The 12,582-nt window shown below is 36.6% G+C and overlaps 3 protein-coding genes across 3 annotated transcripts; 1 reads left to right on the top strand and 2 right to left on the bottom strand.

The window, feature by feature from the left end:
- Positions 1-1,205: 1,205 nt before the first annotated feature.
- LOC103450958 (glycine-rich RNA-binding protein RZ1A) lies at positions 1,206-3,214 on the bottom strand. The gene is made up of 4 exons (XM_029090028.2): positions 3,059-3,214; positions 2,365-2,483; positions 1,531-2,090; positions 1,206-1,440 (listed from the first exon to the last, which is right to left on the bottom strand). The coding sequence occupies exons 2-3, from the start codon at positions 2,473-2,475 to the stop codon at positions 1,551-1,553; spliced, it is 651 nt and encodes a 216-aa protein (XP_028945861.1). The 5' UTR covers positions 2,476-2,483; positions 3,059-3,214; the 3' UTR covers positions 1,206-1,440; positions 1,531-1,550.
- Positions 3,215-4,007: 793 nt separating this feature from the next.
- LOC103450959 (uncharacterized) lies at positions 4,008-7,557 on the top strand. The gene is made up of 6 exons (XM_008390368.4): positions 4,008-4,344; positions 4,793-5,004; positions 5,188-5,505; positions 5,622-5,696; positions 5,948-6,022; positions 6,775-7,557. The coding sequence occupies exons 1-6, from the start codon at positions 4,134-4,136 to the stop codon at positions 7,327-7,329; spliced, it is 1,446 nt and encodes a 481-aa protein (XP_008388590.1). The 5' UTR covers positions 4,008-4,133; the 3' UTR covers positions 7,330-7,557.
- Positions 7,558-10,110: 2,553 nt separating this feature from the next.
- LOC103450960 (transcription factor bHLH94-like) lies at positions 10,111-11,823 on the bottom strand. The gene is made up of 3 exons (XM_008390369.4): positions 11,192-11,823; positions 10,554-10,949; positions 10,111-10,447 (listed from the first exon to the last, which is right to left on the bottom strand). Exons 1-3 carry the CDS (start codon positions 11,663-11,665, stop codon positions 10,346-10,348), a joined length of 972 nt encoding a protein of 323 aa, XP_008388591.1. The 5' UTR covers positions 11,666-11,823; the 3' UTR covers positions 10,111-10,345.
- Positions 11,824-12,582: the final 759 nt, after the last annotated feature.

The following is a 12,582-nucleotide window of genomic DNA, read 5'->3' as shown; positions in this document are numbered from 1 at the left end:
GGACTAGAATTTTGTTTCAATTTTGGAGCAAGATTATTAATTTCGAAACAGGACACAACGAGACCTCGAGACCTCACCGACGAGACCTCGAGGCATGCAAGTCTTTCTCCTGCTAGAGAACGAGTAGTCATATTCCACTATTTCGAAAAAGGACTCTTAACAAAATCCTAAAGCACCATCTCATTCTCAATCAAATACGGACTGCCTACATGCAAGACTCGGAACACGAAAGTAAAGAAAATCGATAAAAAAGCCATAAACTTCATTAAAAGTAATAATCATAATTATGCAGACAGCATTCCACGGCAGAAATGGAACAGTAATGGGTTCAAAGTTAACCAGAAAAGAAACAGAGCAGCTTTGAACAGGAAATCATATGACCAAAAACTAGATTCTCCAAAAATAAAACCAAATTCAAAGCTACAAGTGAACAAAAGAAGGAAGCATAAGAACCTCGTCTCGGCAAACAAACCACGGGCAGGAACAGAAAAACAAGGCAATTCCAACCAAGTGCAATGTGATACGGAGACCCGGAGAACAAAACAACCGAGCAGTTATTCAACTCATCAAGAAAGGAACTCTCCCAATCATGTATCGAAAAAGAGCAGATCCTGCCAGAAGGAACTCTCACACCAGTGTGCTCTGTATAAGATGTGGGACTTTTACGTTGTGTTAAATTGCAGATGGCTTGTTCTGGCCGGAAAAGACTTTCAAAAAATTTAGGTAAAAACTATCGTGTCCAATTAGTAACACAGAAACCCATATCATGGATCGAAAAGACCAGATCCTGCCAAAAGGTTAAAAACATTAATATAGCAGGAATGGCAAAGTAAGAGATATCATGCGTCAAAGTAACTTACAAGAGAAAATTTACCCGGTTCACTCCCATTTACTAGTAAAGATACCGAAAACAGGGCAGCCAAAAGGACATTCTACTTATAGGACCACTTCTACTTCCAAGTAACAAGAAGCAAACTCCCAATAGCGGACCCCTCACAAACTATCCCCGGACATACCACACATCAAATGACCTTCCAATATCGCAATTGCCAATGCAAAACAGTCAACAGGAACCAAATGACCTTCCAATAATTCAAGTGCCCAAGCAAAACAGTCAACAGGAACAGACAGCAATCATAGCATTTGCAGTCACCGATGCATGAAAGTCACAGACAACCACCAGTCGTAATGGAATTCATAGAGTATAAGGCCAAATTGAAATATCATTTGCAAGCAAGCATAAAATTCCACCGGATCAAACATTCGGTCGAGCATTTAGCAACAAAAAACAGGTGATACACTTCAAAGATCCGCACTTCAAAATACTGGTCCAACTAAATTAATCCACCCAGAAAATCATCAGAGAACACATCCAGCAACAAAAACTTCAAAGCATTGCAGACAGTGACAGTCAGCCGAGCAGCTCCTCAGGTTCCTAAGCTGCAATTAGCACATCAACAAAATTACCTTCAGTACAATACTAATTGTGAAAAGCATAAAAATCATTAAACAAACGTGAGTTTTACGTACCACTATCAGAAGCAATTATTCTATCCTGAACGGAAGCCTCCTGTACTCCGACGTTCATATGGCCCAGAGCGGTCACGACTATATCGATCACTTCCAGAACCTGCACGACTACCAGAATCCCTGCTGCGCCCACTAGATGGTCGGTCTCCATTTCGCTCAGGTCCATAACGACCGCTACCACCGCCGCCGCCGCCGCTGCTACCATACCTATCATCCCTACCACCATACCTGCCACCCCCTCCTCTTGAACCTTCACTTGGACACTCTCTGGCAAAATGTCCTGGCTTGCCACACTTAAAGCAGTCTCCTCCACCTCCACGTCCACCTCCACCACCAAAGTCGCGACCACGATCACGATCACGACCGCGGTCACGACCACGGTCACTGTCAAAATCTCTACCTCCACCACCTTGGTGAGGCTGAGCCTTATCAACAGTGATGGTTCGTCCATCCAAATCCAATCCATTCATTTCCTCAATGGCCTCTTCCATTGCTTTTTTATCATCAAAGGTGACAAACCCAAATCCACGCGAGCGTCCAGAAAACTTATCAACCACCACCTATTTGAGGAAAATAATTGCCACCGCAAAAGTTCCATAGAAGAGTATTATGAATGTCAAACAAAATCATATTGGATAAAGCACAAACAATTAGCACCTAATTTTTCAATCAAACCAAATCAAAATCATATTTTCCCTATTTATAGGACATCAAAACCAGATGCACTAATCAACAGAAAGAAGATAGTTACAAACAAATGCTTGATTGAAATCAAATATATCCTATCTAAACTGTATCCCCAAACATTAAAGGGAAACAATAATAAAGGATTACCTTAGCTTCAACAAGCTTTCCAAACTTTTCAAATGCTTCTCTTAGACTTCTATCAGATGTTGACCATGCAAGGCCACCGATGAAGCATCGATACTCCAGCTCTTCTGACATCTTCTAAACTGAAATTTTGCAACAACAGGCATCAATCATGGAAGCAAAACAAATGGAATCAAGATAACCCATTCAACAAACAAACATGATTTTCCCCCAATATTGCAAAATCCAGAGAATATTAACAAAATCCCCATCGAAGCAGAATAAAATCCCCGACTCCAACACAAGATACAACAAAGTACAAGCTTTCAAGCCTGAATTTGCCACAACCAATACAAAATCTGCTCAGTGAGAAAAACCTTTCATATCCCATAAACCTATCAGATTCAAGATGTTCTTATTCATATAGATAGACAGAGTCTGAATCAATTCAAAAACCCAATTAGGGTTTTGGTCATATGTATCCTACAACTCCATGCGAGCACACAAACACAAGCATATAACTTGAAATTATCCAAATCCCATGATTTATTAAATAATCGAGACCTAATAAACAAATTAACCACACAAAACAGCAAAAATTTCGGAAAATTAAACTCATAGAAATTCAACGAATCTGCCCCAAATCTGTAATTGAATGCAAGAATACCAAAATAGGAACTAACAAACAATAAGCGTGGAAGAAGTTGAATTTACATACCAGCGAAGAGAGGCTAGGGTTTTAGTCTTTAGATCTCAAACGCGCAGAGAGAGAGAGAGAGAGAGAGAGAGAGAGAGAGAGAGAGGGGGTTTTGGCTTTCGGCTTTGAACACAAAACCTAAAGAGAGAGAGCTTGTGGATGTATGGATGGGAACCGGGTCGAGTCAACGGGTTGTAGGGTTTTCTTTTGGATTCCGGACTCTGATTGGGCCACGTGGCCACTACCGTGAGATATTTATTCCCTTACCAAGCACATTATTTTCTCTTTTTTCATAAACATGATAAAACTTGCTTTTTCTTTAGCTATTTTTTTTTCTGTTTTAACAAATGGTAAACTAGCCGCTTAATTCTTATGGTCTAATAATATTCTTCTTTACTTGAAAATTAAAAGTTTTAGGTTCGATTTTCGTCAAATGTGAGTTTGAACAATATTATTGCTAACTCATTGTGACGCTAAGTCCACATCCTCCTCTTAATGTAGATAATATCATTTGTTCAAAAAATAAATAAAATAAAGTAATCTATACTAAACTCATTTAAACTATAGGTTTCCAACGCAGCATCTCGAGTACATGGACGAATATTTTTATCCAATTGAATTACAAACTACTTGCTATTTAATTAAAATTTGAAATGTAATTAGTGATCCTTCAAGAAAATAAAATCTTAATTGTTAAAATGATTAGAATTAAAAATAAGAACATAACAGCCATATATCGACAACATTAATAATTAAATTATTGATAATATATTGAAAACTGATCATTCGAGCAATAAAATAATTTATTTGGTCAATATTGTTTTTATTTTATATTAATTCAAAATTATCATTTACGAGATTCGAATTTAAACCTTTTAATTTACAAATAAGAAAAATATCATTATTATGTAATATTAAGAATCATAATATTAACTTACTATATAAAAAATATATATATAATTTTCACTTTTGAGTGAAAAATCCCAAGATACACCGGCCACATGCTTGATCCAGCAAAAGGGTTTAGGGTTTTTCCCCTCTTTTGCTTCTGCGAGTCGCCATCAAAAATCGAAACGCAGAGAAGAAGAAGAAGAAGATGTGGTATCTGTGCATGTTCTACCACCGACTGTTAGACTACCGGAAAGCCGAGGTGGAATCTTTAGCCCAACTATTCGCCAACGACGAAGAAGATCAGTACAAAACGCAGCGTTTGAAATGGCGGCTGCCGCTCCACCACCACCCGGATTCCCCTTTCCATTTCGTCGACCTCCCTTCCGAAGACGTCGCCAGGAACGTCGCCAATCGAAGTAAGTATTGCTTTCCTTCACTTCCCAGTTCTCTTTTCTGCATAATTTGCCCGAATCGAAAGCAATTTTGAAGAAATGTTGAAACTTTATTAATTTGATTGAGTGGAAATTTCAAATTAGGATTAGATTTGTCAGTTTTCGAGAATGATCATTGCTGTAAACTTGTCTTGTTAATCTGCTCGAATCGAAAGCAATGCTGAAGAAAGTTTGAAACTTTATTGATCTTGTCGTAAAAATTAGCCTTGGATTACTCCGTTTTTGAGAAAACCGTGGTGGTAAACTTTTGTTTTTCGATTTGATGTAATCTCCTCAAATAGAAAGCAATGCTGAAGAAACGTTAAAGCTTTATTGATCTTGTTGAGTAGAAATTACTATTAGTATTGGATTTGTTGGTTTTCGAGAAAGTTCGTTGTGGTAAAGTTGTGTTTTTTCATTTGTTATGTGGTAGGTATACTTGTGAAGGGAATGTATGAGCTTTGGGGAGAAGGGGGTAGCTATGAGGAGCTGGAAGAGGCTATTAGAAGTTATCCGGATGAGCGGAAGTTGCCGTACCTAGAGCCTGATAGTACTTTCAAGATTAATGTTGACACATTTGGTAAGGTCATCAGCCTCCAGGAGCAAACACAACGGATTCATGGACTTAGCTACATCCCTTTCAAGGTGAATTTGTTACTGTAACTTATGCATTTGGGTTTTCAGTTTAGGATTGATTTTGCATTACTCGATTGAGATGGAAGTTTTGCAAGATATGCACTTGAAGTATCCGCATTTTTGCTCCAGTGATTTCGAATTATCCTTCATTGTAAGTAATGGTGATGTTTGCCACTGATCAATATGTTGCAGGGTCGAGTTAATTTGAAAAGTCCAGAGCACAAGTTCTGGCTTATGGAAACTGATGATTATGGAGTTAACAATGGTCTTCCGCCAATTGTCCAAAGAAGAATCTTTTTCGGTCGCGAAATTGGTGGTGCTGATCGAAAGCTTCTACCAACATACCAGTTGAAAAGCCGTACTTATCTTGGCCCAACAGCCATGGATGCAGAAATTGCTTTCTTGATGGCCAACCAAGCATTGGTCACGCCAGGGAAGCTTGTATACGACCCTTTTGTTGGCACCGGGAGCATTCTTATAGCTGCTGCTCATTTTGGAGCCATGACAATGGTTTACACTTCTTTCTCCATTGTCTGAGTTTTAGTTTTGTCACAATTGGTACTTAAATTTATGTCAGGTATGCAGTTAACTATCTCTCTAAATGGACTACATTAATTTTTTTTCAGGGTGCAGATATTGATATCAGGGTGGTACGAGATGGCCGTGGCCCTGATTGTAATGTCTGGAGTAATTTCAAGCAGGTAAATATGCTTTTTGAGATTGAGTTTTGGTTCGAAAGCTGTTGTTTATGGTATCACCAAGCACATGATTTGCTTATGATGATGAATATGCCAAGACTTCTCTTTGTGCAAAGTTTGTGATATGGAAACCTATTAGTGATTTCTACTTACTATATTAGATCATTCATGTTCTGTGCCACAAACTTTGAAATTTCTTTTTCTTGAAAAAGAGTGCTAGTGGTTGTAATCATTAAGTTCATACCTTTTTGCAGTACGGATTACCAATGCCAATTGCTTTGTTAAGGGCAGATAACAATCTACCTCCTTGGCGTACTGGATTGAAAGAGGTACTCTCCCTCTCTCTCTTTACATATTATATTTATGTGTATCTTTCTCTCTTTCTATACACACACATGTATATATTTATAATATTTTGGTTCTCATTGCAATGTAAATACTAGTTTTTTTAATTTTATTTTCTACTCACAACCTTAAAAGCCTTCTGTAAGTAGCAAATGCTTTCTTTTTCTTCCCAAGTGGTGGTTACTAATCTACCTGATTCTCTTTGTATTTTTTACTGTGGCATAGTGTTGGGTGATATAGACCATCATGCCTTAAACCACCTGATGAAAGCAAACTTTTCCACTATTTTACTTCCGGAGCACTTGAGTAGCCTATTAGTTTTCCGATTGTAGTTTTTGAAATTAAAGGGTTGAAAAGAACATGTAGTAGTTGAACACTCAGAGCCATAAAGCATGACAATGTTGTGGCTGTCCTTGTTGTTTATATCTTATCTGCTTCTTAATCTCGTCGCTTTTCGTAATCTTGGAGTTTCACCGCTTACTCTAATAAGAATCAAGTTCCATACCTCTCCCTTTATGAAGGGGCATAAAATCCACCCGCTAGAAGGCCTAGTTATCTTGATATCGTTGATATTCAACGAAAGATTGCCTATCTTTCAATCATTTGTTACATAAACAGTGTAATTTGTTCGTAATTTGTTTTTTGCATTTTAAGTCATTTTGTTTTATCTGTTGAAAAATGTAAATTGTCTAGTTTGCATTGATAATTTTGTGTTTGGTCATTTTTGCTTGTGTAGGTCTTTGATGCCATAATTTGTGACCCTCCTTATGGTGTTCGTGCTGGGGGACGCAAATCTGGTGGCCGGAAGTTGATGAAAGGGGTTGTCGGCCCTTACACCGTTCCTGATGACAAGAGGACAGACCACATACCATCAACTGCATCTTACAGCTTGGTCGAGTGTGTGCACGACTTGCTTGACCTAGCCGGCAGGATGCTTGTAATGGGTGGGAGGCTTGTGTTCTTCTACCCTGTAGTGAGAGAAGATGATAATGTCAATAACTCTTTCCCAGAGCACCCGTGTTTCCAACTGATTGCTACTTCAGAGCAGATACTGAGCTCACGTTACAGTAGAGTACTACTGACCATGGTTAAGACAAGTCAATACACCGAAGAAATTGCAGAAGAAGCCAGATTAAAACACAAAGACTTCAAGGAGAACCATCTGAAGTGGTTGGAAGATGGAAACCTTCATTCCGCAGTTTTCAGTCCTTCTGATCTTCAAGTGAATGGTGCTGCTGATGCCAAAACCAGTAAAGAACCAAAGCCAAAATACAGAGGCAAGTATGTGTAGGTTTTACATATAGGCTCTTTAGCTTGGCATTGACTATGATAGATTCGTAACAGTAGAAGTAGAATGATTTTTGGGTTGTTTATCCATCCCTGTATTCCTCATAGGAGTTGAGTGAGTGATAGAGAGGTTAAAAGCGGATTTCGTTGTTGTAATTCTAATGAAAGACTAATGCGATGCACCTTTTCATATATTTCTATGTTATAAATCGTGATATTATCAACTCTTCAACCTTATCTTGATCAGTTCAATCCGTCATTTTATCTTATAAATTTTATGTTACTTGTATGCATCACTACGACATTAAGTGGTTTGTAAAGGTGGTACGAAAATATGGTCTCTCAGCATTACTCTCGGCATCAAGACCTGAGTAGATGGGGAAGGGTAGGTATGAGCGTTTTCATCGGACTAATGTGAGTAATGGGATAAACCTTTGGATTAGGGATGCCATACTTCACATAATTTGCAAACAGTTCTTTGTTCATTTTGTGGAAGAGTTGTGAGGGCAAAAGCCCAACAAAAACAAGAGAAGAGCATAGCGAAGGCTGCCTATCCAAAATATGCGAGCCCAACCGAAGATTATAGCTTATATCCATAGGACGTCGCCCGTTCGTTGTCATGTGGAAAATATCAAACGGATGGCAGCGAGTGATTGACTTGGGATACCACCGCACTTCTGTAGTAGTTAACATGGTTTTGCAAAATTGAACAAAAATGGAAATGAGCATGGATGTTTCATGGAGGAAAATGCTTTGGAATCAATCTTATTCCCACTCATGTGAGAGACATATGTTGGTGTAGAGCGTTAGTAAAATTATCAACCCAAACCACAAAATAATAACTTTTGAAAGACATTACATGAACCGCTCACCTTAGTAAGAGAAACCCAACAATATTGCAAATTTGCAAGATGGGCATCAACTTTTGGTGAAAGATTTTCTTTTGCAATTAAGACATAGTTTTAGTGATGTCACCAGTTCATTAGACACTTAAAAAAATGAACCATTTGTAATTAGCAACAAGAGAGCATGTATCCTTTTAGAGGTTTACTTCATTTCTCTCTACCCAAACAAACAATATGTAAGCAAATTGACCAAAACCAAAGACAATGGATACGTAAATTTTCTTAGGGAAAACTACGAAATGTTATTGAATTACAAAGGGAGATATAGTACATGCAAATACAACAACAACCCACTTATAGGAGGGTTCCACAAATAAAATAGCTCTGATCATACAACTTCGCTGATTTGCAGAGCAATGAGTTGGGTGGGTACGCATGTTCGACAGGGAATGACCATTTTTCCAAGTTCTCTACACACTATTTTAATTGTCAACATAGTCTTTAACACACCTGTTTTTTAGCTTTTTACACACTTTTATCTAATTTTGATCATTGGTGTTGTGTTGATTTATTCATTGAGAATAATAAAAATGCATTTTTTTAGCTTGTCTAATTCTGATAATTGATGTCGTTTGATATATTCGCTTCAATGGTTAACAATGATGAAAAGATGTGTAAAAAGTTAAAAATAATGTGTAAAAATTACTTGAGCATAACAATTTGTAACCTTTTAGTTTTATGATTATCCTTTCTGTTAACTATTTTCTTTTTCTTTATTTCTCTTTCCAACATGATGTTTGCTTAAAGGCAATATAAACCCCACCAGCATATCAAACTTTAAAAATTACCTAGGGATTCGACATTGAACAAGGTACGGCTTCTGGCACCAAATCACCTTCAAAGCGCCAATGATTATTATCCTCTCAAAGCATTCGGGGAATTTTTTTACAGTGGTCTAGAGAATTCGATACGATCTAAGTTTTTTTAATTGTTAAATCTTGAGTTAAAAAACATAAAACGCTTAAAGTATGTTATACTTTGAAACACAATAGACTTTTGACTTTCGGAGATATATAAAATCATGAAAGATATCACTTACAAGATACAAAATTCTATGAAAATGTATGTCAAGCATCATTTCTTTTAAAGGAAAACTAATAAAAATGGTTTGAAAACTTTGAGTTTTAATGATAAGGACAAAATAAAGGGTAAAGTGAATAGTATCAGGATTGACTTTTTAGTGTAAAAATGTGGTTTTTCGTTAAAGTGAACAGTACCGGGAGCTTTTCGTTAAAGTTCCCTTCTTTTAACTATTGGATGTAATGTGTAGATTGCTTAATTACAATGAAATAATGTAATGCCGAAAATTCTATATTCATTGCATTAGTTGTAGTTTGATATATATGCAGAGTTGTATAGGAACAAAAATGCTGAGCTCTTCTAAGCTTGTTCATTCATGGCACTGATGGCAGCGCTTCCGGCGAAGTTTGAGCTTTATTGACAAAAAGGTTTTGTCGAGAAAGCCATATTTTTTTCCTTTTTACTAACGTATAGGTCATCTCTATGAAATATTAGAGAGTGAGTTGAATGTGCTTTTAATATTTTTATAAGAGCTCTTTTTGTATTCTTCCAAATCCATCACATGTTCGATGCTTGATGGTATGTAACATCATCATTACAAGGTTATTTTCACTACTTAAAACCCCCTAAATGGCTAAGGATAAAAAAAATTAGTTGACTAAAACTCGTGGGACATATCTTCCACTTCCGTGATAACAAATTATATACTCAACGAAGTTTTTACCCAAAGTCATCTAGAGTTATTCAAGTGGTGAAAATACATATGAAGAAGTGCTCATGTGCACAACAGATGATGAGTTTTTACGAATTTTCTAATGATGATTGATAGAAGTGGTAAAACACACTATAAAATCCAAGTCTAGATGGTAAATCACCAAGATTTTTAATTTGGATGGTATTTACATACACCCTAAATAGGTCAGGTCGTGCAAATTATATCCATTATTTAAAAGAAAAACAAACAAAAGAGAAAAATATGAAATGAGAGAGAAGACTCACTCTCAGTCTATTTTATCTAAAGAAAAGAGTTTCTTAAACTGAAATTCAGAAGAAGGAAAAAAAACAGAAAAAAAAAAAAAAAAAAAGATTTGAAGATCAGTTCAAATTCAGCATTGCCTCTTCCTGAATCCTAGCTAGCATCTCATGGACAGCTGTTGCAATCTCATCCACTGAAGTCAGCATGCACTCATCTTCTACCTGCATAATTTTTTAAAATTCATCACAAAAATATATACAAATTCCTTAATCTTAATCTTCTAAATTTTCTTCACAAAATTAATTTTTGAATTGATTTTCCAATTACCTTGAGACTGAGAGAATAGAGGACAATATCATCAACAGTGACAACATTGAGATGGAGAACGGTAAGGTGCATATCATGCAACCCTGAAACAATTTTCAAGAGTTGCTTTGGGACCTTTTTGGATCTTACTTTGAGGCTTGCATGGCTCTCCACCATTGTCACTTCTATGTCAGCTGCAATTTTGCTCAACCTGCACTCGAGCAGCGGCAGCTCCGCCATGGCTGACACCGCAGACTCATGATCACTAGTAGATGACCTCGATGAGTACTGGGGGAAGGTGAAGAATTCGGAAAAAGGCGCACGATCATTTGGCTTTTGGACGCCCAAGAATTGCACTTCCTGCTCTAGCTCCTTCACATAATTAATCGCACCCCCAATGATTGATGCTTGGTCTCCCTAATAATACAACCCAAATGAACATTTTTTGGTCGGTCCAATAATTAAGTGCATGTGTAATAACATTTTGAGTTTCAGTTTTTAACTGAAAATAATTATCAAATAAATTTTCAATTTTCAGATACAGTGATAAAAAATTGAAAAATAAAAACGAAATTGTTATCAAATGACTCCTAACTTTACCATACAAATAACAATGACATTAACAAAGTAGTAGTGCGAAGGTATATGTAATTATGTACCCTTTGGACGTACGAGTCGGGCATTATCGATCGAAGCACAGAGAGATACTCATTCATCTGTTTTCTCCTGTTGCGCTCAACTGCAATGTGAGTCATTCTCTGGTTCTCAATCTCCTCCTCGTTCTTTTTACTCTTGGCACGACGTCGTTTCGCACGAGAACTTCTAGACATGTTGATTGTGTCCTCCAATGGTAGTTGAAATTCGGGTTGATCACCAGTAGGGTTTGTAGTGCTGGCAACTGGGTTTGGATTGGAGAGGTGCAATTCGTTGAAGTGAGGTACCATTGAAGGCGGTGAGGAATACGTAGAACCATAGTTAGGGTAATTCTGGTCTGTTTGGTAGTCGAGAAAATCAAGAGAGGCTTGCTGCTGATCATCAACATAGCTCAAAGTTCCTCCTAACAAGTTGTAGAGGTCTTTGTTAGCAGTGTAACTAAATGGGTCTTGAGGGAAAACGACGGCTTCCAGAGCCATTTTCTCTGTGCCAGCTCTCTGTGTCTCTTGTTAGTTGGTACTTTGGATTTTAAATGCAATTTATGAGTTATTTAAGGTTGCGGAAACTGAGCTTTTAAAGGGTTTCATGATGAACCAAATCCACAAGAAATTTCCCTGTGTGTGGGAAATATAATCATATTATGTTATTATTTCACGTGTTATAATAAAATTGATCTATCTTACTTTTAGAATATATTGATAAAAAATATATATGCACGCATTATAATTTGAGTGAAATAATAACATCATAAAACCATGTTTGTCAGTACACCAAAAGATCTCTCCAAATCCACAGCAGACCACACGTGATATAAAGTTGAACTAATTATTGCAAGAGAGGGAATTTAACTTTGCATCCTAGCTGCACATCAAGTGATCTTGGTTAGAAGATTATTTTATCCATGTGTATATGCATTTAACAAAGACACATACAATTCAGACATATATACACATGTCACGTCATGAATGGATTGAAAATGATATTTAATGTCAAATCTTGCTGATTTGAAAGTATTAATATTAAAATCAACAATAATGATATACACTTGTGATAATGATGACAAACATTATGGATTATTAATTATGAAATTAGAATAAAAATATTACACATCATTAATTTGGCTGTAGTTAGTAAAGTTGGGTAAAATAGTGTGCTTATCTTTATGCACGTAAGATCAAATATCCCTCATTATAATTTAAATTAATCCATAACAAATTATCGCTTCTAAATTTCATAATCATCTATTACTAGTTCTTTTGTTGCTTTTCAAAGATTTAGTTGAGTTTTGGCATGTCAAAGATAAGATAAGTGTTTGTAATTCATGAAAATTGTAACCATGTAAGTAAGCTTTATTATTTTTATGAAGATTTGAATAAGTAACTTTTTCTTTTCGTGA

This window comes from Malus domestica, chromosome 12, assembly GCF_042453785.1.
Source record: "Malus domestica chromosome 12, GDT2T_hap1".
In the NCBI taxonomy this organism is placed as follows: Eukaryota; Viridiplantae; Streptophyta; class Magnoliopsida; order Rosales; family Rosaceae; genus Malus; species Malus domestica.
This window is presented reverse-complemented; position numbering and strand designations above follow the sequence as displayed.

Bases quoted from the DNA above. Each gene is read 5' to 3' on its own strand.
- LOC103450958 (XM_029090028.2), bottom strand. From the start codon at position 2,475: ATGTCAGAAGAGCTGGAGTATCGATGCTTCATCGGTGGCCTTGCATGG. The intron at 2,091-2,364 runs GTAATCCTTTAT...TTCCTCAAATAG, and splicing joins GAAAGCTTGTTGAAGCTAAG to GTGGTGGTTGATAAGTTTTC.
- LOC103450960 (XM_008390369.4), bottom strand. From the start codon at position 11,665: ATGGCTCTGGAAGCCGTCGTTTTCCCTCAAGACCCATTTAGTTACACT. The intron at 10,950-11,191 runs GTACATAATTAC...TTGTATTATTAG, and splicing joins CCGACTCGTACGTCCAAAGG to GGAGACCAAGCATCAATCAT. The intron at 10,448-10,553 runs GTAATTGGAAAA...AAAATTATGCAG, and splicing joins TCTATTCTCTCAGTCTCAAG to GTAGAAGATGAGTGCATGCT.
- LOC103450959 (XM_008390368.4), top strand. From the start codon at position 4,134: ATGTGGTATCTGTGCATGTTCTACCACCGACTGTTAGACTACCGGAAA. The intron at 5,005-5,187 runs GTGAATTTGTTA...AATATGTTGCAG, and splicing joins TTAGCTACATCCCTTTCAAG to GGTCGAGTTAATTTGAAAAG. The intron at 6,023-6,774 runs GTACTCTCCCTC...TTGCTTGTGTAG, and splicing joins GGCGTACTGGATTGAAAGAG to GTCTTTGATGCCATAATTTG.